The sequence below is a fragment of the Pleurodeles waltl genome, chromosome 5 (genome assembly GCF_031143425.1).
Source record: "Pleurodeles waltl isolate 20211129_DDA chromosome 5, aPleWal1.hap1.20221129, whole genome shotgun sequence".
NCBI classification, from domain to species: domain Eukaryota; kingdom Metazoa; phylum Chordata; class Amphibia; order Caudata; family Salamandridae; genus Pleurodeles; species Pleurodeles waltl.
Genome location: NC_090444.1, coordinates 1,210,653,456 through 1,210,676,974, shown reverse-complemented (window position 1 = coordinate 1,210,676,974; position 23,519 = coordinate 1,210,653,456). Strand labels below are relative to the sequence as shown.

At 42.7% G+C, this 23,519-nt stretch overlaps 1 protein-coding gene across 1 annotated transcript in view; it reads left to right on the top strand.

The window, feature by feature from the left end:
* Nucleotides 1-23,519, top strand: part of SIM1 (SIM bHLH transcription factor 1) — a 238,014-nt gene that overhangs the window by 116,123 nt on the left and 98,372 nt on the right. Inside the window, exons 3-7 of the mRNA XM_069235470.1 lie at nt 6,380-6,462; nt 18,214-18,307; nt 18,611-18,715; nt 18,805-18,890; nt 22,507-22,706. Coding sequence (XP_069091571.1) covers nt 6,380-6,462; nt 18,214-18,307; nt 18,611-18,715; nt 18,805-18,890; nt 22,507-22,706 — 568 coding nt within the window. The remainder of the gene's footprint in view (nt 1-6,379; nt 6,463-18,213; nt 18,308-18,610; nt 18,716-18,804; nt 18,891-22,506; nt 22,707-23,519) is intronic.

Here is a 23,519-nt window from a genome sequence, read left to right as displayed (position 1 = left end):
AATATATATGTAAAATATGTGCATTAATTTGTCTTGACACCTTTATGGAGATATGCAATAAAGGTATACGTATGTAATTGCATATTGAAAATGTGCAGATGAATTGTCTGTATATGGGTCTGTGCTCCTTTCTACAATGTTACATATAAATGTCTGTGTATGTAAATATAATCATGGGAAATGTACCTGTAAGGACATGGCAGTATATTTATTAATATTAGAACAAATTATAACTAAATAAAACAAAAGTGTATCAATAATTATGTACAACACACATGTATATATTTGACCATATAAATATTATTACATGTATGGATATATAGGTGTAGGTGCATAGGAATCAATTATTTGTACAGCAATATTGCCAAATGTAATGTGTGTATGTGTATATGTATACATATATGTGCATTTTGGATATGTGGGTTCGTCTGTATATATATCATATATATGTATCATTTCTTGTGTGTAATCCTAATTATGTTTCTGCTTAACATATACATATGTCATTTTATACAGCTAACGTACATTTCTGTCTTCCTAGAGGTTTGCACTTTCCTATGATAATACATATATTCCCAGTATGAAATATAGGGAAGGCACGACTAAGTGTTTAACAATTTATTTAGCTATAAAATAAGTCCATAAATATTTAACTCTACACAACTCATATCCCAGTGTCTGAGCATATAAACATTACTGCATTTGTATACATATGTGTTTAGTGGAATTTGTGCCTTGTACATAAAATTGCATAATTATATTCCGTTTATGGATGTATGTATACATATTGCTATATATCTAGATGTCTGGGCATGTCTCTATAGAGTATATTTATTTTGAATTACTGGGGGAAATAAAAATAATTGTAATAATTTCCTGTTCAAACCTCTCTGGCTACTGTGGACGCCCAAACACCTTTCCAGACTCTTCCACCATTACATAATTGATCCACATAACAGGCCCACATGTCCACCACTCTCAATAACAACTGACTTCTTCCCTTTACTAGTTCACTTCAATTAATCTATCTCTCTCAAAACAATTACAGTAAATGCAATGAGCACTAACTTAACACACTTACCAAACCTAATCCACATTGAAGAAACAAAAACAAAAAAACATTTTGTACTGATCTACTACCGTCTTACCTCTAACCAAGGGTTCCAGAATAGCGTGCTACTCGCTGCAACATGCTTCAACTTCTCATCAGGGATAGTAAAAGAGCTTTATAAATACAATTTCCAATGACATGTTACATACTCTCCCTGAGAAGACAAAATAAGTTCTAAAAATATATATTTGGAAAACTTTGAACTTTGGTTTAAATATCCGTTATTTTGTCCATAGAAAAATGTATCTTAATTGTTTCCATAAAAATAGCATCTGAAATCCGGACCATTTGCTTTAAATACCGTGTTCTACTAGAATATGGTAATTCATGTTTCGCAACATTAAAATAAAGCATTGCTTCTCCAAGGCATCGAGTTCTTAAGTTTAACAGCCTACCTAAAATAACAATTTAAGCAACAAATGAAACAATAATAATGATGTAAGAAATAGGAAAAAGTTACAAAAGGAAGAGAACAGTGAGAGAGAGAAAGTAATACGTGTGTAAGAAATGTATGTTATTTACAATCGCTTTAAAACAAGTATAACTCAAGTCTGTATAAACCCCGTACGGTGCTGGTCTGAGTTTGAGGTGTTGTGGGACCCTGGGTTTCGCTATGTTGGCCTGCAGTAGCCTACAGAAAGTCTCCTTACTATATTGACCAGTGGATAAAAGGAAGTTTGGGAGGTGGTGTGGAAGGAGGTGTTTTTTCTTTACTTATTTTGCCACAAAGTCTTACTGTTATTGCTATATGATGTTTGCTATTATGTGCGGATACCTGTAGTGTTCTACTATTTTGCATATGCATGGAGCTTTAAGTTTAATGGCTCATTTGATTTCAGATGTATGGTGTAATTTATTGTGCTCGCTGAAATACCAAAAAAAACATTTTTTTTTAAGTCTATAATTCAGGATGTACCTATATAAATATTGTATAGTCCCTTAATCTCTCATATTTCATCCAGATCATGACATGTTTTTGCTGATATTATGACAGAACCATGAGCTGGTTATATGATGAATGATGATTCATATTACAGATTACATGGAAACTCTTTAAATAGCATACCGTGATGATTTAAACTTTCTTTAAAACCTTAGACATTTAAGTCAATTCCTTTGGTAGAATCTACTGTAAAATACACAATGTGGCCCCATTTTGCCAAACTTTACTGGGTGCAGACCCCTTCTCTAGGTCTCTTTAAGTGAAGGGTGGGCAGAGTATCGAGTGGCCTTGCTTTACTGGTGCATTCAGACTGTCAGATTTCCACGCCGGCTGATTCAAAATTCACGCTCCATGCTCTCATAATAGCTTTTTACTAAACTGTGTTTAGAATGCGCGTGTGGAGAACATCCGTAGTGTGAGCCACAGCTCTGTTTCTAAGGAGCTTTCAGCAACTCGCCTCCTTCCGCATCCCCCACAGACTCCGGGGGCTCAAGGATGATTTACAGAGCCCAGGGAGACTAGACTGGCTTGTAATCTGTGAATTAATGCCCATTCGCCCAGCTGTGTTAAAGTCTGTCATGCAGGTCCCCTGCTGCTTTATAGCTGCTTTACTACATGTGGTTATATTCCTCCTTATTACCATCATCAAAGATAAACCTGTTTCTAAAGCTGTATTGTGTGCCTACTGTGCTGCAGCTCCACCCTCTCAGTCACCCATATACATGAATGTTGACCACTCGCTGGCACTTCTAACCAGCTCATATTCATCCATGTACATGAATGCTAACCACACGTAAGCACTTCTGCACAGCTCATATTCATCCAGGTACTTGAATGTTGAGCACACACAGGCTCTTCTATACAGGTCATATTAGTCCATGTGCATGAATGCTGACCACACGTGGGCATTTCTACACAGCTGATATTCATCCGTGTGCATGAATGCTGACCACACGCAGGCACTTCAGCGCAGATTATATTCATCCTTGTATATGAATGTTGACCACTGTGGGCACATCTGCACAGCTTACGGTTATCCATGTGCATGGATGCTGACTGCATGCAGGCACATCTGTGTAGCTGATATTCATCCATGTATAGGAATGCAGATCATGCATGGGCATTTCTGCACAGCTCATAGTCATCCATGTGCATGAATGCTGACCACACGTAGGTACTTCTGCACAGCTCAGATTCTTTAATGTATATGCATGCTGATCATGCGCAGGCACTTCTGCACAGAACACAGTCATCCACATGCATGAATGCTGACCAGACGCTGGTACTTCTGCGCAGCTCATATTCATTCATGTATACAAATGCTGACCACGTGCAGGCACTTCGGCACAGCTCATGGTCATCCATGTTCATGAATGCTGCCCACATTCAGGCACCTCTGCGTAGCTGATATTCATCCATGTATACGAATGTGACCACTCGCGGGCACTTCTGCACAGCTCATAGTCATTCATGTGCATGAATGCTGACCACAAGCAGGCACTTCTGTACAGCAAATATTCATCCATGCACATAAATGTTGACCACACGTGCACTTCTGCACAGCTTATATACACAGGGGCATATTTATGAAAAGTGGCGCTGAGCCTAGTGCAGCGCCACTTTTCTTGCACCCCTTAGCACCCCGCTAACGCCAATTTGGTAGTGCTGTATTTATAATACGGCACACCATGGTGGTAGTTCGGGTGACTAGCATCATAATTTTTTATGCTAGTCCGGTGCTTTGCAGGACTAGGGTCAAAAATGATGACGCTAATCCTGCAAAGCACCCAGAGGCCCATTGTAACCAATGGGAACCTCCTATTAATTCCTGCACTTAGCAGGCATTAAAAAATGCCGATAAAAACGGCTCAAAGGAATCACAGAGATTCCTTTGTGCCATTTTTATGCCCCCCCGAGACAAAACGCCCCCCTTGCATACATTATGCCTGGTGGAGGCATAATGTGGCGCAAGGTGCAATGCTTGCATTGCGCCACTTTGTAAATATGGCACGTGGTAACTACCACCTTAATGCCACATTTGCATCTAAATAAAGGATGCTATTGTGGCACTAGGGGCTCATAAATATGCCCCATCGTATGCAGCAGCATGCCTCTGTCTACTCTTGGGACCTTATGGGAACTTGCAACCAGTGTACCGCCTGTACAACTGAGTATGTCTAACTCTTGTTTACTCAACAGAAATTAGTATCTAAGATCAGCTGCTAAAACAGACTGAGATAAGTGATGATGATTTAGGTCCCCACTCTGCTTCCATTCAACAGAATATTTCAAAGGCAATAAAAGCTACGGTTTTCGACCTTGCTAGTAGGCTGTACATAAAAATGATTGAGAGCTTGTCATCAAATTTAATCTGAATACTCTCAAAGATTTTGGGATTCAAAAGTCATCGAATTGGCCTTTCTCTTGCCTACCCTCTTTTCGTACCCACCCTCTTTTCTTACTCATCCTTCGCCCTTGCAACAGTTATTATAAAACATTTTATAAACATATACTTCACGATTATGATTGTTTTGTTAAACAGATTTCAGACACAGGAACTTCAATGCAAGTCAATGAGATCATATGTTTATTTTTTTATAAATCTCATTACTTTATTATTATGCTCCTAAGCTTACCAAAATGTTGGCCTGTGTGTTATCCTGGGTGTTTTTTTTGTACATTTCCAAACTGCGAACATGTTGGCATGCCCTATGATCGTATGCGCATGTGACCGCTCGGCCCCTTTATAGCAAAGGGCTGCCAATGAAAGTTTGGTTGCAACAGTCACAGGCCCTGAAAAGGGCCAATAACTTAAGTGAAGTCAGTGTTTACGGTGCTAGTACCATGCCCACTTGGACACTGAAACATTTTGTTCAGAGGACCGTGCATGTTTCTGCATTCAACACATTGTTTTTTGGCGTTCAAGCAGTTTAAGGGCCGGTCTCCTCAATGGACTTGGTCCAAGAGAGTAGTTCAAAATATTAAAATAGCCTCCACTTGAACCATACCACTAACCATCCAGAGGACGCAAAGCAAGCAAATCTGACCCTCAGAAAAGTTGGCTTCTCTCCTTCACGCTTCTTCCATCTATCCAGCTTTTCCACGTATTATCTATTAACCCATTTGCCCATCCTTAACCTTTCCATCCTCCCATCCTTTCACTCTTCCATGTGTACATCCTTCCATTTATGCAAATACCCATCAATGCCTCCATGTACTCATCTATTAATCCTTTCAACCACCCATCCCTTCACTCTTCCCCAGGTATCTATTTTTCGTCCTTTGATGCATTCACCCTTTCACCTAAGTATCCTTTTACTGTTCCATCCATCCTTTCACCCCTCCATCCATTCTTACACGTCCTTTCACCCTTCCATGGAACTTTTCACCTTTTTTTCCCTTATTCCATAGTTCCTTCATTTCTCCATCTGTTGTTTCTTTCCACTCACTGTTCGGTTTTCACCTTTCTTTTGCTTTGAATTCTCTCATATACTCTTTTTTATGTGCGTCCTTTTTCTGTAATTTCCCCTATTGTCACCACTTCATAATCTATCGTTTTGATTTCTTTACTGTACATGAAAGCTACCTCCCACACCACTCTGACAGTGTACATCCTTCCAGTACTGCTCATGAGGCCTGCAGACTGAAAATGCCCATAAACATCTAACTAACGCTTAGTGGGCCCAGTTCATCAGACTACGGAGCCCAGTAGCAGCCCCCTCTGGAGTTGCTTAACGGGGGGCTTCACTAAGCCACTAACTTGGTCGACGTTTGTTAACTCAAACTACAGCGAACCGACCCCAGACACCTGTCGGCGCCAAGAGGCAGTGTCTGTGGCAGGCGTTGCGCAGTATAAATACTGCACACCCGTTCGGTTAATAAATAAAGCTAATAAGATAAGCTAATAAACATGCTAATCTGTTAGTATTGTAACAACAAATGCCCTGCCTTGTGTACACGTAACTGTCTTGAGACACAAACATTGCTGAATGGCAGGGCGGGAGAAACCCGGAAAGACAGCTCTGGCATTCCCAGGCAGCATGGGCAGTTCGAGTAACTGGCAGGGATCCTCGGGCAGGGTCAGTGCTAAACACCAGGAAAAGTGTTTTAAATCCTCCCCACGTTGTCTTGTTTTTATCGTTATGATCTGCAATAAGAGTGTGTCCATTGCACTGGAGCCAGGCATGCTTGTGCCTTTCATTGTTTGCTTCCCCTGAGGGAGGTGGCAACACCGTATACTGCTATTAAGTTGGTAAATGTTCTCACTTTTCCTTCTCTCGTTGTCTGCTGCCCTCTGTTGAGTGTCCCTCTTTGTGTTCCTGCAGGTCTCGGAGAGGCGTGGGGGCACCCGCCGCGCCCTACCACCCTGGACAACGTGGGCCGTGAGCTGGGATCCCACCTGCTGCAGGTACTGCTGAGGGGAGGAAGGAGCGGGGGAGGGGTGGCAGAGGCATTAATGATTACAAGCAGCCTGGGAACAGGTCACTGCCCACAACTAATGTTTAACTCCTCCAACTGCAGGGGGAAGGGATTAGATAGAAGTTATGATTTTAAACTAAGTGGCGTTTTTAATCGTATTCTGAGTGTATATGCAGGGCAAGACTAATATTCCAAAAATATTACTAGCATCTCACCTGCATGCACCCACACAAATATGTAGGTACCTGCCACCGCACATCAAAGCCTTCTCATCACTTCTCGAGTTCTGCAAGAAACTGAAGGTCTGGCTCTGCGAGTATCTACCCCCTGGGAGGGCACAGCCTACCAATCTGCAGGGCATCTGGATACCATCAGGGGTGATAAGAGCTATACATAACAAGCTCTTACCGTTGCCCTCTCTCCTTGACTCGATTTCCCTCTCCATTCTTCAGCCATCACTTTACCTCTATTTCTCTCTCACTTCCCCACCTCCTTTTCCCCGTCCTTCCTCTTTCACTCTGTCTATTGTGTTTTTGTTTTTCCCACTCTTTCACTCATCCCCCCTTTCTTGTCTCTTCCTCTTTTTCACTCTTGTGCTTCCCTGTAACTCTCTTTCTGTAGCCTACTTTCATTTTTTTTCCAGAACAAATTTTTATTGAATTTAGTACACACACACAACGACCTAGAAGGTTAAAAGAGATATTGAGCAATGGGAATGCATAAAACAATGTATGTGAATAGTATGACAGTTGCGCAAATAAAGAGTAAAAACCAACAATGTGCACAGGCCAGCACCCGCACCCATCCCCGCCAGGGTCTAGTGTCTAGATATCTGTAGTTGGGCGTCCATCCCAATTTAACGGTCTGTGACCCCCGATGTCTTCATCAGCCCTTGAATCAAGAGGACGCATTGGGTCCAATACAGTACCTCGGTAGTCTGCCCATCTTTGCCAGATTTTGTAATGTTTCTGAGGGTAAACCCTAGATTGATAGCCATCTCCAGCCCCATACAATGGTCCAAACCACTTTTCCAAGCACCGAGCGGGGTGGGGCCACAGCCTTCCAATGTTTGGGGATATTGCATTTGGCAAGAGTAAGGCCTAGAAACAGGAGAGCACCTATTACCCCCAGTGCCCTCAGTGATATGTAGAAGCACCATCTTGGAGTCTTTTGGTAAAACCCATGAGATGACCAAACTCAAACAGGAGAGAACTCCCCATCAGAACACATCTAGGGCCAGATGTAGCAACGAATTTGCGACTCGCAAACGGCGAAAATCGCCGTTTGCGAGTCACAAATGCGTCTATGGTATGTAGAAATGCATTTTGCGAGTCGGAACCGACTCGCAAAATGCGTTTCCGAGTCGCAAATAGGAAGGGGTGTTCCCTTCCTATTTGCGAGTCACAGTGGTATGCAATTCCATTTGCGACCGGGTAAGCGGTCGCAAATGGACTCGCAGTTACCATCCACTTGAAGTGGATGGTAACCCACTCGCAAACGGAAGGGGTCCCTATGGGACCCCTTCCCCTTTGTGACTGGACCCAAAAATATTTTTTCGTTTCGTTTTTTTTTCTAAGTGCAGCTCGTTTTCCTTTAAGGAAAACGGGCTACACTTTGAAAAAAAAAACTGCTTTATTTAAAAGCAGTCACGGACATGGAGGTCTGCTGTTCCCAGCAGGCCTCCATCCCTGTGAGTGCCCTGAGTCGCTATGGGGTCGCAAATTGCGACCCACCTCATTAATATTAATGAGGTGGGTCTTTGCGACCCCATAGCAACTTGCAGAAGGTGTCTGAGACACCTTTCTGCATCCCAAATTGCGACTTGCAATTTGCGAGTCGCAGGGACTCGCAAATTGCAAGTCGCAATTTGGGAGTTTCCTACATCTGGCCCTTAGTGCTTTACAGCGCCATAAAGAATGGATAAAGGTACCCTCCGCCACACCACAGTGAAGGGGAGGTCACCAGACCTATGCGCCACAAGAGGTGCAGTGTATAATAGGCCCTATGTAAGTATTTAAATTGGATAAGGCTGAGGTGGGTCGACATTGCAGCCTTCCTGGGTGCCCCCAGGGCTTCCATCTAGTCATTGTTGTCTAATGTTTCAAGATCTTATTGCCGAAGGGTGGCTAGGGTATTAGTGAAGTTAGTGACCAGGGTTTTCTAAATCTTTGTGAATTTTGGTGATTTTAGGTCTCTAACGAGGAGCTTGCCCTCGAGGGGGCTGAATTCAGGGAGGTCTAGGTTGTGTCGTATGCAGGGGGTGAGGGCGTGATGGAGCTAGAGGTAGCGATGGAATTGGCTCAGATGGAGTTGATATTCGAGCTGCAGGTCCTGCTATGATTTTAATACGGGTCCCTGCATAATGTCGGCCAAAGTGGAAATCCCTATGTGGTCCCAAGGTCGAAAACCATCCAACCCCGACACCTGAGGCAACAAGCAACCCCGCCAAAGGGTTGTCTGCTCTGTAAGACGGCCCCACCACCCTATGCACTGCAGAGCGCTCCTGCAAAGACTCAGAGCCACCTGAGCAGCCGATGGCAAGAATGTCATGCCTTTCCCGCCGTAGAGATAGGATGTGATGGGTGTGTCATTCATAGCCCACTTCTCTAGTGCGTATGCAGGGTCACCAGGAGGCCTGTACCACCAACCATTAATGACCAAAAGGTGGGAGGTGGTGTATTATGCATGAATATCAGCTGCTGCAATGTCCCTTTAATAGGTCGATTGAAAACATGTCGTGAGAACCCCCCCCAAAGAAAATCCCCAAGGATAGAGTCTATCTGCCTGAACCAATGTCTGGGGAAGAGGACAGCCTACTTTCATTTTATCTCTTCCCTTACTCCTTCTCCATTTTCTTTCTGCCTTTCACTTTCCCGCTTTATTTTACTTACCTTTCTCTTTTGCTGTCTCCCCATGGCTTTTCAAGACATCCTTGTCTCTGTCATTTCCTTTGTCGCTACCCTTCTTTCTTCTGCTTCTTACTGTCAACCACTTCGTTCTCATTTCTTGATCACGCCTCTCACAGCCTTCTTTTTCTTTTAATCTCTCTTGCTCAGTTTTCTGGCTTTCTCTCAGAGATTATTCTCTATGTTTCTTTTAGCTCTCTTCTTGGTTTTAGTCTCTCTTTTTCTCACACTCTGTTCCCCTTTTTTTAGGGCCAAGTGCGCAAAGCACTCTGTCCCTGTTTTTCTTTCTCTACAGGCTTGTAACCATGCCCATCACTTTGGTTGGTTCGTGGGCTTGCCTTTTGAAATTCGCTTGATTTGATAGGGGGAAGGATACGTCATGCCTTTTCCGGTGTTTAGCCCTCCTCGAGCGCACCGGCCAACTACTGAAAACATACGAGACTCCATGTTTTCCGTATGGTTTCTGGACCACTTTTTCTCTTTGTTTCATAGGCAGCGTGATCTCGCTGGGCGGTAGACGTGCGCTTTGCATGACATCGATCCTGTTAGATGAATAATGGCACTTTTGACGGTTACATGGATAATTGCACTTTTGTTGGTAACATGGATAATTGCGCTTTTGCTGATACATTTCACTGCGAGCTAACTTCTTTTTCCTTTTGTGTGTTTGCTTCACGCTCATGGCGGCCATCGGCTTGTTTTATTCAGTGACGCTCCAGCCCTTCCCATCATGCCTGCGAGCGTTTTAGCAGTTCTTGAAGACCAACTTCTTGACGCACTAACTTACCCATTTTTAAGACACAGAAAAGATTTAGTACGCCACATCCCGTGCTGTCGAAAAACCCCACGTCTTGCCTGAGCTGTAAATAAATGAGTTTCCACCCTACTCTTATCTCTGGTACTGTCTTGATTGCTGTATGCGCTATGCACTTTTGATCATGGTGTACTACCAAAGGTGAACTGAAAAGCAGATGAGGGAAGGGAAAGATGCTATCTTCAACTTAAGCCGCAGCTACCATTTTCTTGTTTCAAAGCGCAGTGTCACTCATACCCTGGCGACAGCTGGCTAGATGCTGTGTACAGCTGGATGCTAAAATCCAGATTCTTTTCACTGATGTTGGGTATTCGTAGCTTTCATTGAGGCTCATATAAGCAACATCTCTCGTTCGGGTATAAAGAGGCAGTGAATCCAGTCTTTCTGATGGATACACCTACCTGTGGATTCCTCACCTAAAGAATTCTCCCCTCACGCCAGCCTCGACTGGAATTTCTTCTAGCTAGGTTTGAAAATGTCCTGTACCATTCTCTGCTACTTGAACGCCATGTACAAACTCATTCCAGCCTGGTAGTTACTGAAGAGTGCAATGCCCAGTTATGATGTACTTCCGGAACCATGGCCTGTAGCTGTGTGACTGGCTTCTGAGCACCAGAATACAGCCATTGATGTAAATACTGAGAGGGTCTTGTATTCTTCCAGACTTCAGGAGATTATCTCATGATCCTCTGGTGATAATGCACTCTGCAATCCTGAGACTAAATATTTCACAAAAAAATGATGTTTTCCAGCAAGTCCCTGAAGACGCATATGTTGTCCCATTGAACGCTCTCACAGTCACATTGAGAATGGATTATAGGCTTAGATTTTGTCACAGAAACACTGATTTTACTATGAGATACCCAGTAACGAGCCTTCTTAACTGTTAAACGACAATGGGCCACTTTAGATTTCAGCAGATTGGTTACTCTGTCACAAAGGTGATGGATATCCCAGAGGAAATAATGAGATTTATAATTTGGTGGACGGAGTAACCCATCTGTCGAAATCTAAACCAGGCCCAATGTTGCGAATTTAGTGTCCAAGCACTTTCATTTATCCAGTGTGATTTATCATACCACAATCTCCCACAAAAAAGTAAATTCATGTATTCACTCATTCATTGCCCTTTTGGCATCGAATTCTTCCACAGTCCTTAAAGTTTATAATGCTAATAGCTCTAACTCAAGCAAACAGGAGACCCATTGCATTGCAAATGATTGTTTCTTTTTCTAACCACCTATTCTTCTTACTCTCCCTTTCACAACTTAATCACCATCTTCCTCTCTCCCTCTTACTTTCTAACTTTAACCACTCTCCCTTTCACTTTATCACTCTCTCTAACTGTCCCTTCTCTTTATCTCACTCTTTTCCCTCTTGCTCTATACTCTTTATTGTTTACTTCCTCTCAGATGTTTACTTCTCTTTTTTCCTCTCTATCCTTCAGCCTTTCTCCCCGCTCCCTTTCTCTTTTCCCTTTGTCTTTCTCTATTCCAACATACTGTATCACTTCCATCTGAAGACTGAATTCCGATCTGTTGCAATTTTCGAGTGTGGCATTTTTATCTGTTCAGTGAAGAGTAGCAAAACCTGAAGTGTTTGGTCTCTTATACAAAGTGCTTAATTTGTATATGAATTAGTGCTGGGCCCGAAGTTTTGCTCAGAAACCCTCAGATGGAGCTATTGAAGGCCGGGGTTCAGAATACTAAGGCTGCACTGCTTTTATGCCACCTCATGCCACTTTAACATGCCACCTCATGCCACTTTAATTTGCCACCAGTCACATCATCCCCTTTATTTCACTCTTGCATGGTCCTTCTTTCTCACTATATCACATTTTCCATCTTTCTTTTCCACCTTCTTTCCAGTTGTGTGGTTTCCCTCTCTTACTCCAAGTCAAAGTCAAAAAGGTTATGGTCCACAAACAATTGTGCTGGTGGGCCCCACCTGCAACCACCGGCTCATATTAACCACTGATTTTACACATACTTCCCCCCTCTTAATCTCTTGCACCCTTCCACATTCCTTTCCCCTGCCTCACCCTTTTCTGTCATTCTCTATCTCTGTGCCAAACATTTTTCAAAATCCTAAAGTTGTAGTGATCACCTAACAGTATCAACAGTGAAACAACATTTGTTTACCATATAATCATGACACAGGACACTTTTTAAACAGAAACATGCCCTACAAAGCTTTCTTGACTGTGCTGGATATCTTGATTGAGGCCAACTCATGAACTGAGCCAGACACTAAAAGACACAGTAGATTATCACCCAAACAACATCAGGTCTTTAGGTGGGCTGGGTGCCTCCAGGTCTCAGACCCATTAGTAATTGAAAACAGACATTGAAACGGGCCCCAATCGTGCCCTATATTAATGTTCTTAACTTTACTGGCAAATAACATTGATGGATTTCTGAACAATTAATGTAAAAAATGTTAAGGTAGTCTATGTCAGTGATTTAGTTTATATTTTGCATGTTTTACTTAACCTTGTACCGAGATCCCGGTTGGGTGGAACACTATAGGGATCACAAAAATGTAGTTTACATATTGAGCCACACCCTTGATTACATTTGCCACAACCCTTTTAGAGACCTCCACTTTTTTGGATCCCATTCACATCCTTGAATAACATCAATGTTTAGTCAGTGTTATCCCTATAAAAACATGCCTTAATGTACACCTTATGATGATAGCACAGTCAAGTGGAGGTAGAATAGTAAAAAATAGAGTTTTTTAGCCCAAACCGTTCCGTAGATATTAAAAATAGATTGAAGGCTAGCTCTGTCTTTCACAGCTCAATTATTAGTCCAAGGCTCACTGAAGCAGCTCTGAAAGATTGTAGAGAACCTGTCACTGTGATAAATTCCTTCTCTGTTCTTGGTAGGAACATTTTTTACATGTAACTCCGTAGAGAAGCACCAGGACATGACAGCCCACTACACTTCGGAGGCATAGTCTAATGGCATGGTCACAATATTTTTTAATAGAATCTCTGGTTAATTAGTCTTCACTTCTCAATATGTGCTTAAGTACAACATAGTAGAAGTGATAGAATTACAGAAGAAATCTTAATTTATGTCATCTTCTAGTGGACACGGTCAAGAAATTGTCTCTTGGGATACTACGAAGGATCTCATGTTTGGGACAGCTGACACTGATAGCTTCAGGGATTGATAGCTGCCATCAAAAAGTTCACATGAAATGAGTTAATCTGATAGCTGTTTGAGTCATATCAATGCATACATCCAGACTGTAATATCATGGTATTTCAACTGCGGCTTTGTGTGCAGCACCCCTCCGCACATTACAGGGAGTTGTTGCTTGGGAGCAATTGTGAGCAAGAAAACTAAAGATATGCAGAGGGCTAAGAATAGTAAATTAATTCAAAAGAACTTGTGTATTGTTGATACTCCCTTTCAATTTTATTGCCAAATGGTTAAAAAATATAATCCATGTGGAAGCAGGAACACAAAAATAAGAAATCTGCCTGTGTGAATGCATAGCCAGCCGACTGAAGAAATTCAAATCACAGTGTGTTTCATTTCTTTTAGTTTTTCATATTATACTGAAATTGCAAGGCACATTTAATTTAAAGTAGGAATAAGAAATTGTGTAGATTGAGTCGTATGGCAAACCTAACGGTGACAATTGTTAGTATTACAGAAATGAAGCTTCTGAATTTCAATGCTAGACATGTGTTATCATAGCAAGGCAGCTAATGATGGAATGTGCACTACATTGTTCCTGAAAATGATCACTCCGGAAAGACCTTTGACTGACTGGGCATGGAGACAAAAGTATTAGATCAGCCTGTAGAAATTATTTATAAAAAAAAGACCGATTTTTTTTGTCTAACACAAATATGATTTTGTCAGAAAACATACCATGGCCATTAAACATGCATCCATAAATTCGGCCAACCAACTTTCTCTTCGTTGAACCACATGTCCTCTCTTTGTTCCTGCTTGCATTCTGCCTGACCATATCTGGGTTGCATGGATCTGTATGTGTGCCCGTCTGCTTGCTGATTTTTGTGTTCCCAATTAGAAGCTGTGTATTATTTATGCCAAGTAGCTTTACAAACATGCTACTAAGTATTCAACCGTTTAATTAGTTCTAAATGACAGATTCATCATTTGCCATTTAAACAAATCACAAAACTGCTGCTAGTAATAACAACAATAAGGTCAGTTATCTAATAATTGACTAATAACTGAGCCTAATTAAAAGTTAGGTCATTTGTGTTTGCATTTATAATTTCTAGGAACAATGCACTTAAAAGGAATGGGTCCTGCCAGTGCTGCCCACTGGGACTACTTTAAAAATGACATGAGAACGGCTCCCTACAGAGCCACGTGGTCACGTCATTAACTTTAGAAAGAAAAACACTGAACTTATTTCAACAATGAGTTTAAAAAACGTTTAGGTAATACTTGTCAGCAATTATGTAAACGGTATAGGAGCCTATATTCCTAAGAGTATTTCATTTTCTAAGATCCGTTCTGTGTTTTTATTTCCCATGCAATTTATTAATCTTGCTTAGTATGTACTTTGAACTGAGTTGCCTCTCGGTGAGCTGAAGGTGAAAGATGGGTGATCACGATGGGGCGCGATTAAGAGCTCCGGGGTTGAGGTTGAAAGCATTGTGAGTTTCTCACAGTGCCTCTCACCTGATCATAAAGGTACTCAAATTACAAGCCCATACAATTCTTGGCCTATTTCAAAGCAAAGATATTCATGGTCACATATGTGCCCATTATAATGACGATTAATGGGGAAAAGGTGGTAAAGAGGTGCACAGATGATAAACAATTGACAGTTACAAAGGTCATCAAAATGCAGTGTTTTCAAACTGTGTGTATGTGTGTGAGAGACTTCCCAACTGTGCGCGCCTGTGCGTGCGTGGTGAAGTGCAACAGACAAAAGGAACTCCTTGCACAAGGAAAGTTTGAAAAAGCTGTGATGAATAGGAAGCAGGTGCAATGTGAGACATGCAGAGTGTGGGATTTCAGAAAGAGAGCTGTGGGGACAAAAGGGTTGTAAGTGACTAAAGCAGAGGGAGGGATTTCAGAGGAAAATGGTGCAAAGAGGAGGAAGGAAGTGAGTAGGACAGTCTAGAATATTCCTTGTTCCACAGACCTTTGTAATATTTAATTCATAAACTCACATTTTCAGCATTTTTCACAATCTCATATTCTCACATTTATATCACAAAGACTAATAACTTTTGTTTTTAGATTGCACCTAAAACACACAGCACTCCCACAGCACAATACAGTATTAGTAACATGAAGTTATAAGGCAGTGATAAGCAAACATTTCCATCAACGACATTCACTGTACAAAAATGAACTAGTATTACAGAACCTAACACAACATGGTTTCTAATCATTTTCACCACAGCAGCAAAATAATTTCCCTGGGGCATGGCATCATTACAAGCAGGGTAAATTTTGTATTCCAATTCTCGTTTGCTTTGACTGATTGTGACTAAAATCTCAGTTATTAAATTTGAGTTATGAATTACTCTTTGACGCACCTTTTGTTATGGCAACTGTTTGTGTGTGCAAAGGAACCTGTGGTGGAATGGTGCCTTGAGTGTGGTGTGTGTAGTGTGCAGTTACATTGTACATTCTTTATGGGCAATGTGTACAAGTCATGCAGTGTAACTAGGCACCCATTTTGACCATTAGTGAACGATAGCCCTTTTGGCATTTGCAGTTAGGGTATACTCAATCTCAGAGTGCCAATCAGATTGAGTAAGGAAGCCTCACCCACTTGTGGCATGCTTCATCCTCAGCAACCTCATCCCACCCTAGTAAGAGGTTTCTACCAGGGTGGATTCAACCTTATTAGGAGGGAGTTCCTAATAAAAAGTACACTGGATAAGAAGTGATCCGGATCAACACATCATATGCCATGTATGTACCCAGTGTGTATACGGTGTGTACCCTGGTCACATTGTTTAGAATTTCTTCCCGTGTACCATGGATCCACTTAGAGGGGTTGTGGTGAACTGTGATGGTTTTAAGGCTAATATTTTGCTGGCACTGTAAAGATTGCAACTTTAATTTAGTTGCACCTGAAACAAAGCTTCATGCTATTCAATGTCATATTGACAGATTGACCAGAGAATGTAGAAAACACAATAAAATATCAACATTTATCAGTTTGGCATATTGCTGATTAGCTCTGCCTCATGAGCTATGGAGAGTAGAACATGAACTTGAGTTTGGTGGTGGTGGTGAGTGAAGGGATGCTACTTAGTGAGAAGGAAGGGAACTGGAATATATCCAGTAGATTGAAAGTAATTAAGAGCCCTGCCGGTTGTAAGAGGGGTCACTGCTCTGGCATTCCCTTAGTCAAAGACTTGCTTGAACGAGGACTGTGATGAAAGCATTTGTGAGTTTGGGGCCCGGTACTTCATAGGACCTCCTTACATGCTTTTGCCCCATAGCTCTGGCTGGAAGATGATGTGCGTGCTTGGGTTGCTCAGAGTGAAGGATCAGCTTCTACTGATATCCCCACTCTTGATCCAGGATAGCAGATGCATTGCATAGTGGTTCCCAACCTTTTGACTTCTGTGGGCCCCCACTTTATCATTACTGGAGCCCGGGTACCCCCACTGAATCTTTTTTGCAATCTGGGGACCCCCACTGAGTCATTAATTAAAGGTGGGGACCTAATCTGTTAATATTATTTAATTTTCTAAGCAGTCGCGGATCCCCTGGGGAGGCTTCGCAGACACCCAGGGGTCCCCGGACCACAGACTGGGAACCACTGGTGTGGAAGGAGCTGAATTTAATTCAGGACTTCACCAAGAGTCAGCACAGTACTTTCAAGTCAAGTTTTGTGTGAAGCTGTTTCTTCAAGGTAATTTATACGGGGTAATTTCGAGTTTGGCAGAATGGGACCATGGCTGTAATTTAGCAGTGCTCCTGTCTGGCCCTAAACACTATCCCCCCTTTCAATTTGGATACAGGAAAAGTGCTGAGTTTACACTAGCAGATCCTCAGCTGGTTCTGCAGGAGTACACTCCTTTCTAGGCCTTTGTACTACAAGAATGTCAGATCACAGTGGTGCTTACCTGACCTTTGATTGTTTTCCCTATCTGAGACAATCCTGCAAAGCATGGTTGTCCGAAAAATGTGCAATGGGCCTACAGACAAGAAGAAAATACCCTGTCAATCAGGCCTTTGTTTTTATTTTCTGAAAATATATGTCACAAACTCCCACTTGCTAAATACTAATGCTGCCTAGTCTTGACTCCACCTCATGCCTCTTTCTTCCACCATCCTACACTTCCTTTCTGTTTACCTCACTCTTGCAGGATATTTTTCATTTCTGCTTACTTCACTTGCCAGTGTTTTCCTGTCTTTTAGTTCCTCATCCATTCTCCCTCTTCTTCCTTCTTCTCTCTTTCGGTGGGTCAAAGTCTGATGGTGAGCGTGGGTGCCAGTCAGATGCAACCAACGCCACAAATTAAACAAATTAAGCACTGCGTGATGTTTCAAGCACTCTGTGATGTTGCCCCGACTCCCCGATTACATTTCCAGGATATGATGTAGGTACTGTTAGCTGATAAATGTCAATCACAGCTGTTGCAAATCAATTAATTACATGTGCAAGCGAGCACATACTTATATCAAAACGGTGAAGAGGGGGCAGCAGGTACATCACACAAAACCCTTAACCTGGGGGATTAGAATCACGAAATTCCTAGCTACCTCAGCGAATTAAATGTTACTGCAGAAACCAGGAAAATACAATTTCGAATGCTTGTGGGGCTTGTGTATTTATCGTCCTTCTTGAAAGCAGGTGCACCTTTGAGTTGGTTATTAGTAGCATCTATCCTTCGAGTGCACAGAGACAATGCGCTGTGTACCACGCTCTCTGTGAAGAGTCGTTTTTATCCCAATAGTTCCTGGAATTCCTATACACTCGCACTTCCTCTCTGTTAATTTCTTGCTTGGTCGCACCTCGTCTGATCTCTATTCTCCTTCTGTTTGCTTAGACTCTGGACGGCTTCATCTTCGTGGTGGCCCCGGATGGGAAAATCATGTACATCTCGGAGACCGCATCGGTGCACCTCGGCTTATCACAGGTAGGTGAACATGTTATCTGCAAACGTGTTTCCCCCGTCCTCCAGGTGTGAATAAAGATAGCCTCGCGGGCGCTGTGTGTACTCGAGGTTAGCTTTACACAATCCTACCTGGTTGACATATATACAGAAAGCGATAAGGGCGCCCTACCCCCTCATACGCACACACACCTGTGCGCGCCGTGGCTGTGGAATAAAAGAGGAGCCTCGGTGCAGCCCGGCTGTGACCAGGGAGCGTAGCCTTCCTTCCGAAGCGGCAATGTGTGCCCGGAAGCAGAGATGATAACCACCTTTCTTTCACCACAGGTAGAGCTGACCGGAAACAGCATCTACGAGTACATCCACCCTGCGGACCACGATGAGATGACCGCCGTGCTGACAGCTCACCAGCCCTACCACTCGCACTTCGTCCAGGGTAATGTCTCCTCGTCCGACGCCCACCTGTCTCCACTGCAGGAGCCTGCTCGCCAGTCGTGACCCCCCTTTGTCGTTTTGTCTTTGCAGAGTACGAGATCGAGCGCTCTTTCTTCCTGCGCATGAAATGCGTGTTGGCCAAGAGGAACGCGGGCCTGACCTGCGGAGGCTACAAGGTGGGTTCACGTCACGCGGTCGCGGCGCGTGCCGTCTGGCACGCGGAGTTCAGCCCTAAAGCTGCCGCGGCTGCTCCTAGTGACCCTGGGCTGAGACTATTATATAACGGGTACGAGGGACGGGAGGAGCGCTGCCCCTCACCCTGGGTACCGAACTTTACCCAGACATTGAATTCATGGAATATTAATGACGGGGTCCATACATTGAAAGGTCTATAAAATGTCACAGTACATAGTCCCAAATCCCTTCGCTAAATATGACTACATTGCACTTGAATCCATGCACGTCAATTCACCGAGATTCCAGGGGTAACGGAAATGACATCACATGCCCTTTCACCTCTACTTTCAGTTACACAAATATCTCTCACATAAACACACTCACTCGCAAGCACGCACACAACATACATTTAAAAGCATTTTTACTTACCTCAGCTGCCTTGGAAGGGCATATTCCAGCCAACTGTCTTCCATTTTTTATTACACTAATGATGAATAATATACAATTATTCACTATCAGTGTTATTTAAAAAAATAAAAAACTGACAGAAAACAGATAGAGTGGATCCCCAACTGTCATCCATAAGGAAAATCTGCAACTGTGTTCCAGGCACTGAATTTGCCACCTCTGAGGCTAGGGGCCTCAAAGGCAGTGCCAGGGGTTAGGAAAGGGCAATCCAGGGGTCGCAGCTGCGACCCTTAGTGACCCCATGCTTAAATCCACCAGGTAGATCTAGAAGTGAATCGTGTGAATGCTATAGTGTCAATGATTTTTTTTTTTTTATGTTAGAGAAAATGCAAAACATTCCGACTAGCAGGTGGTTATTATGTACAAGCTTGTTTCAGGGTTGTATAACATGTACACACTTTCTTTAGCATTGTATTTGAGACTTTGAATGGACCGCAGAGGGCAGATAAGAGCTAAAAAAAAAAAAAAAAACAGAAAGAACTAGTCTTTGTCAGAATTTAGAATGCAGATCATTAAAACAGTCACTTACTTTGTCTGTCAGTGAAATAAGTCCAGTTGGCTCTAAAATGTGACATGATTATATGTACATTCTTATCTGTTTGTGGCCTCTATACCTTTGTAATTTGCTCTTTATAGCCTTTCGTTAGCCAGCGATTCAGCAGAAATGGTGACAATATACCATAAATAACAAAATATTTCCTTGAGTTAAATATAACCAGATTTTAAAGCCAAAAAGCGGGACATTTCACAAAAATAGAACTACAAAAAATAGGACTACAATTTTACTTCAACGGAGCCACAGACTTACCAGCGCTCATTAGGATAGAATTACAGAAAAGGCATTAAGAATATAAATAAGATGCGATTTTTAAGCCAGTGTTATGCCTGTTAATTAAATCGCTTCTGATAACACCTTCCAACTACCTCTACTTTAGAAAGCAAAACAAAAAAACAAACCTTCAGCTATTTTTAGGCAACCCTCTTTAAAAATCGGGACATGACTGTCCCTGCAAATCCGGGACGCCTGGTCACCCTAACGCAGAGGTCTTCAAACTGGGGGGCGGGCCCCCCAAGGGGGGCCTCAAGTGATCCCAGGGGGGGCCCCAGACTCTGGCCAAAATAAATATTATACAGATAACAGGCCTTTGTTTTAAGCAGAAGCATGTTGTTGCAGTTTTAAAAAGGTAACAGTACTAAACTGCAATGTTTAAATAGGTTTAGACATATTTAAACATTGCCATGTTTATAAAATAATTGTGAAAAATTCTGAGGGGGGCCCAATGACTTTTATTTTTCAACTGGGGGGGGCGCAGCATTAAAAAGTTTGAAGACCTCTGCCCTAATGAGAGGGGCTTATGGGTCAGTGGAACGGAAGAGGAATGCGAACTGGTAGGGCTTCTAAGTGAGAGAAAACACATTATTTTGTGAAATAGCTAACATTTTTGAAGTCTTTTCAAACAGAGAGAAAGAGAAAAAGAGTGTGTGCATGCGTTTTTGTCTGTGTGTCCTGGTGAAATCGACAGACACCGCACCATACCCTACTGAAAAGCAACTGTGTCTAACTATTCATCACAAAATACATTTATTGGCCAGGGTGTGGGGGAGGTGTGTGTAACACCCTAAAGACTCCCCCTAAAGCTACACCCCCTGCTACTGGGCCTGAGTGCGTTTTTTATTCATGGCTGCAACCCTATTACCACTTCATTAAAACATTGACGCTTGCTACCTTTGTCTCAAGGTCTCTCTTGCTTGGTTTTATAGGTTTAACATGGAGGCAGTAGTAACCAGCCCCACCCCCTCAAAGTTATGATAGCGTACATCAAGCTGTAACTAGTGGCATCTAACACCAACTATCCATGTTGGCCACGCAGAACGGGTTACAACGTGAGGAGAGTCCGGGTGGCTCTCTACACATGTGAGCTTGAAATTAGGAGGATGTTGGCCATTTTTTTAAACACAAAACAAAATAAATAGAGCATGAAAGTCCTGATTTTAGTGTGAATATCCACATGGAGAAAACTTCGTAAATTATGGGTAGAACGACTGGTTTTTATGAGATGTTTACGAGAGAAAAACTTAGCACACCAGCACATGTACCCTTCCTGTCGTGCTCTGTTTCTTATTATTAAAGACTAAGGGAAGGCCTGCCTCCGCAGGGGGGCAGTAATTGCTGGAGGGAGCCCAACAGAAAAGATAGACAGACAGACAGACAGACAGACAGACAGACAGATAGACAGATAGATAAATAAGGCACAAGAAAGATAGGGTGCCAAAAGGCAGTCTAGCCATTGACCCACAATCTAGGCTAGGTGTTACCTCGCTGTTCTTCCTTCCTGACCCATTGTTAAAGCCTCCCTCCCCCTCGAGCTGCTTGAATGGAAAAGCGCAACATTTGGTGCTCCTTGCCTCTGTCACTCTTTGTGGGTACATGCCTAGGGCCTCCTTCTCTCTCTTCCGTGATCTTTCTGAATGCATTTTTGAATACATGCTCTCTTACGACATGGGCGAGATACTGCCTCCCATGGTCCCTGGAGTAGGTAATTCTGCACACTCCAATCTTTCTCTGTCTCATTATTTGGGCAGAGTAACTGTAACCTCCACTTCTTCCACTATTATTGTTAATATAGGGGCACGTAACCCCTTTCCCTCTGTCCTTGCCTCACTGTCAATGCAAGGAAGATGTCTCACTTCTTTCTGTCCATGCCTTATTTTCAAAGCAGGGCCATGTAAGCCCTACCTCTCTGTCCATGACTCATTATTAATGGAAGACGGACGTATGGCTCTCTTCCCTCTTTTTCTGCCTCACTGTTAAGACCGAGAAACTGTAACCACTACCTCCTCCCCTACTCCCCTGCACATTCCTCCTTGTTAAAGCAAGATCACAGTTAACCCTCTTCTCTCTGTCCTTGTTTAGTTGTTAGCGCAGCATAGTTGTAAACTCTCTTCCCTCTGTCCACGCCTCACTTAGTGCAGGGTAGATGTTTGCCTCTGTCCATGCCTTATTGCAAATGCGGGGCCATGTAACCCCGTCTCTCGGTCACGCCTCATGGTTAAGGCATGATTTGCTGCACACAGACACCCTCCCCCAACCCCCACGCTCTGTTGACACGCTACTGATGCAGAGTTGTCTGTGCCGCCCTGCTCCAGGTGATTCACTGCAGCGGCTACCTGAAGATCCGCCAGTACAGCCTGGATATGTCGCCTTTCGACGGCTGCTACCAGAACGTGGGGCTGGTGGCCGTGGGCCACTCTCTGCCCCCCAGCGCCGTCACCGAGATCAAACTGCACAGCAACATGTTCATGTTCAGAGCCAGCCTGGACATGAAGCTCATCTTCCTGGACTCCAGGTAGGGAGAGGTCTCTGCACACTGTGAGAAAGGGCCGACAATATCAGTCCTCGCCCACGGCTACGCTATGTTTCTTTGGCGTTTACCTTTCCTATGCCAACGGTCCTGTATTTTCTGTTTCTGTATTTTTATTTGTATTAGTTCGTTTTAGAATTCCGTTTTGTTTCTAAAGGTTTGTTGTGCTCGATTCGCGCTTTAATTCTGATTCTGTTTTAATATTTTAATTGTGTTTAGTGTCTGTTTCCATGTTTTCAAGATGTTCATTTTTGTAGAGCTACATTGCATGAACGCGTTTTTGTTTGTTACTGCCTGCTTCTGATGCGTCAATTGTCTTACCTTTCACTTGTTGCGTTTAAAAATGAATGAGGCGTAAGCTGTATTTGACGTACAGGAAAACAGAGCTGCAACTAACAAAAAATAAACATTAACAATGATTGTTTGTTCCGAAAATTACCCTTTCTCGTTAGTTGTAAAAATAAACACTCGGGGCATGCGTTACTTCTAAAGACGTCTGACAATTTCGCTGTGAAAAGAAAGTACATAAAAGAATAAGAACGCGAAGGGATCCAAAATTAACAGATGTATTCAAGAAATGTTCTAGATAGCAGGATAACTTGTACTGGAGCAATACTAACGACCTACCGAGGTTGCTTAGTTATGTATATGCGATGCATTTTTGCGTCCTGTTTGTACATGCTCTGATAACCACTACGCATTGTGCTCAAAGATGAAAACGTCAACTTCAGACGACTTCCAGGATGTACATTATACTGAAATTGTAGGTTTAGAAGGGATGCTCATATTAAAGCTTTT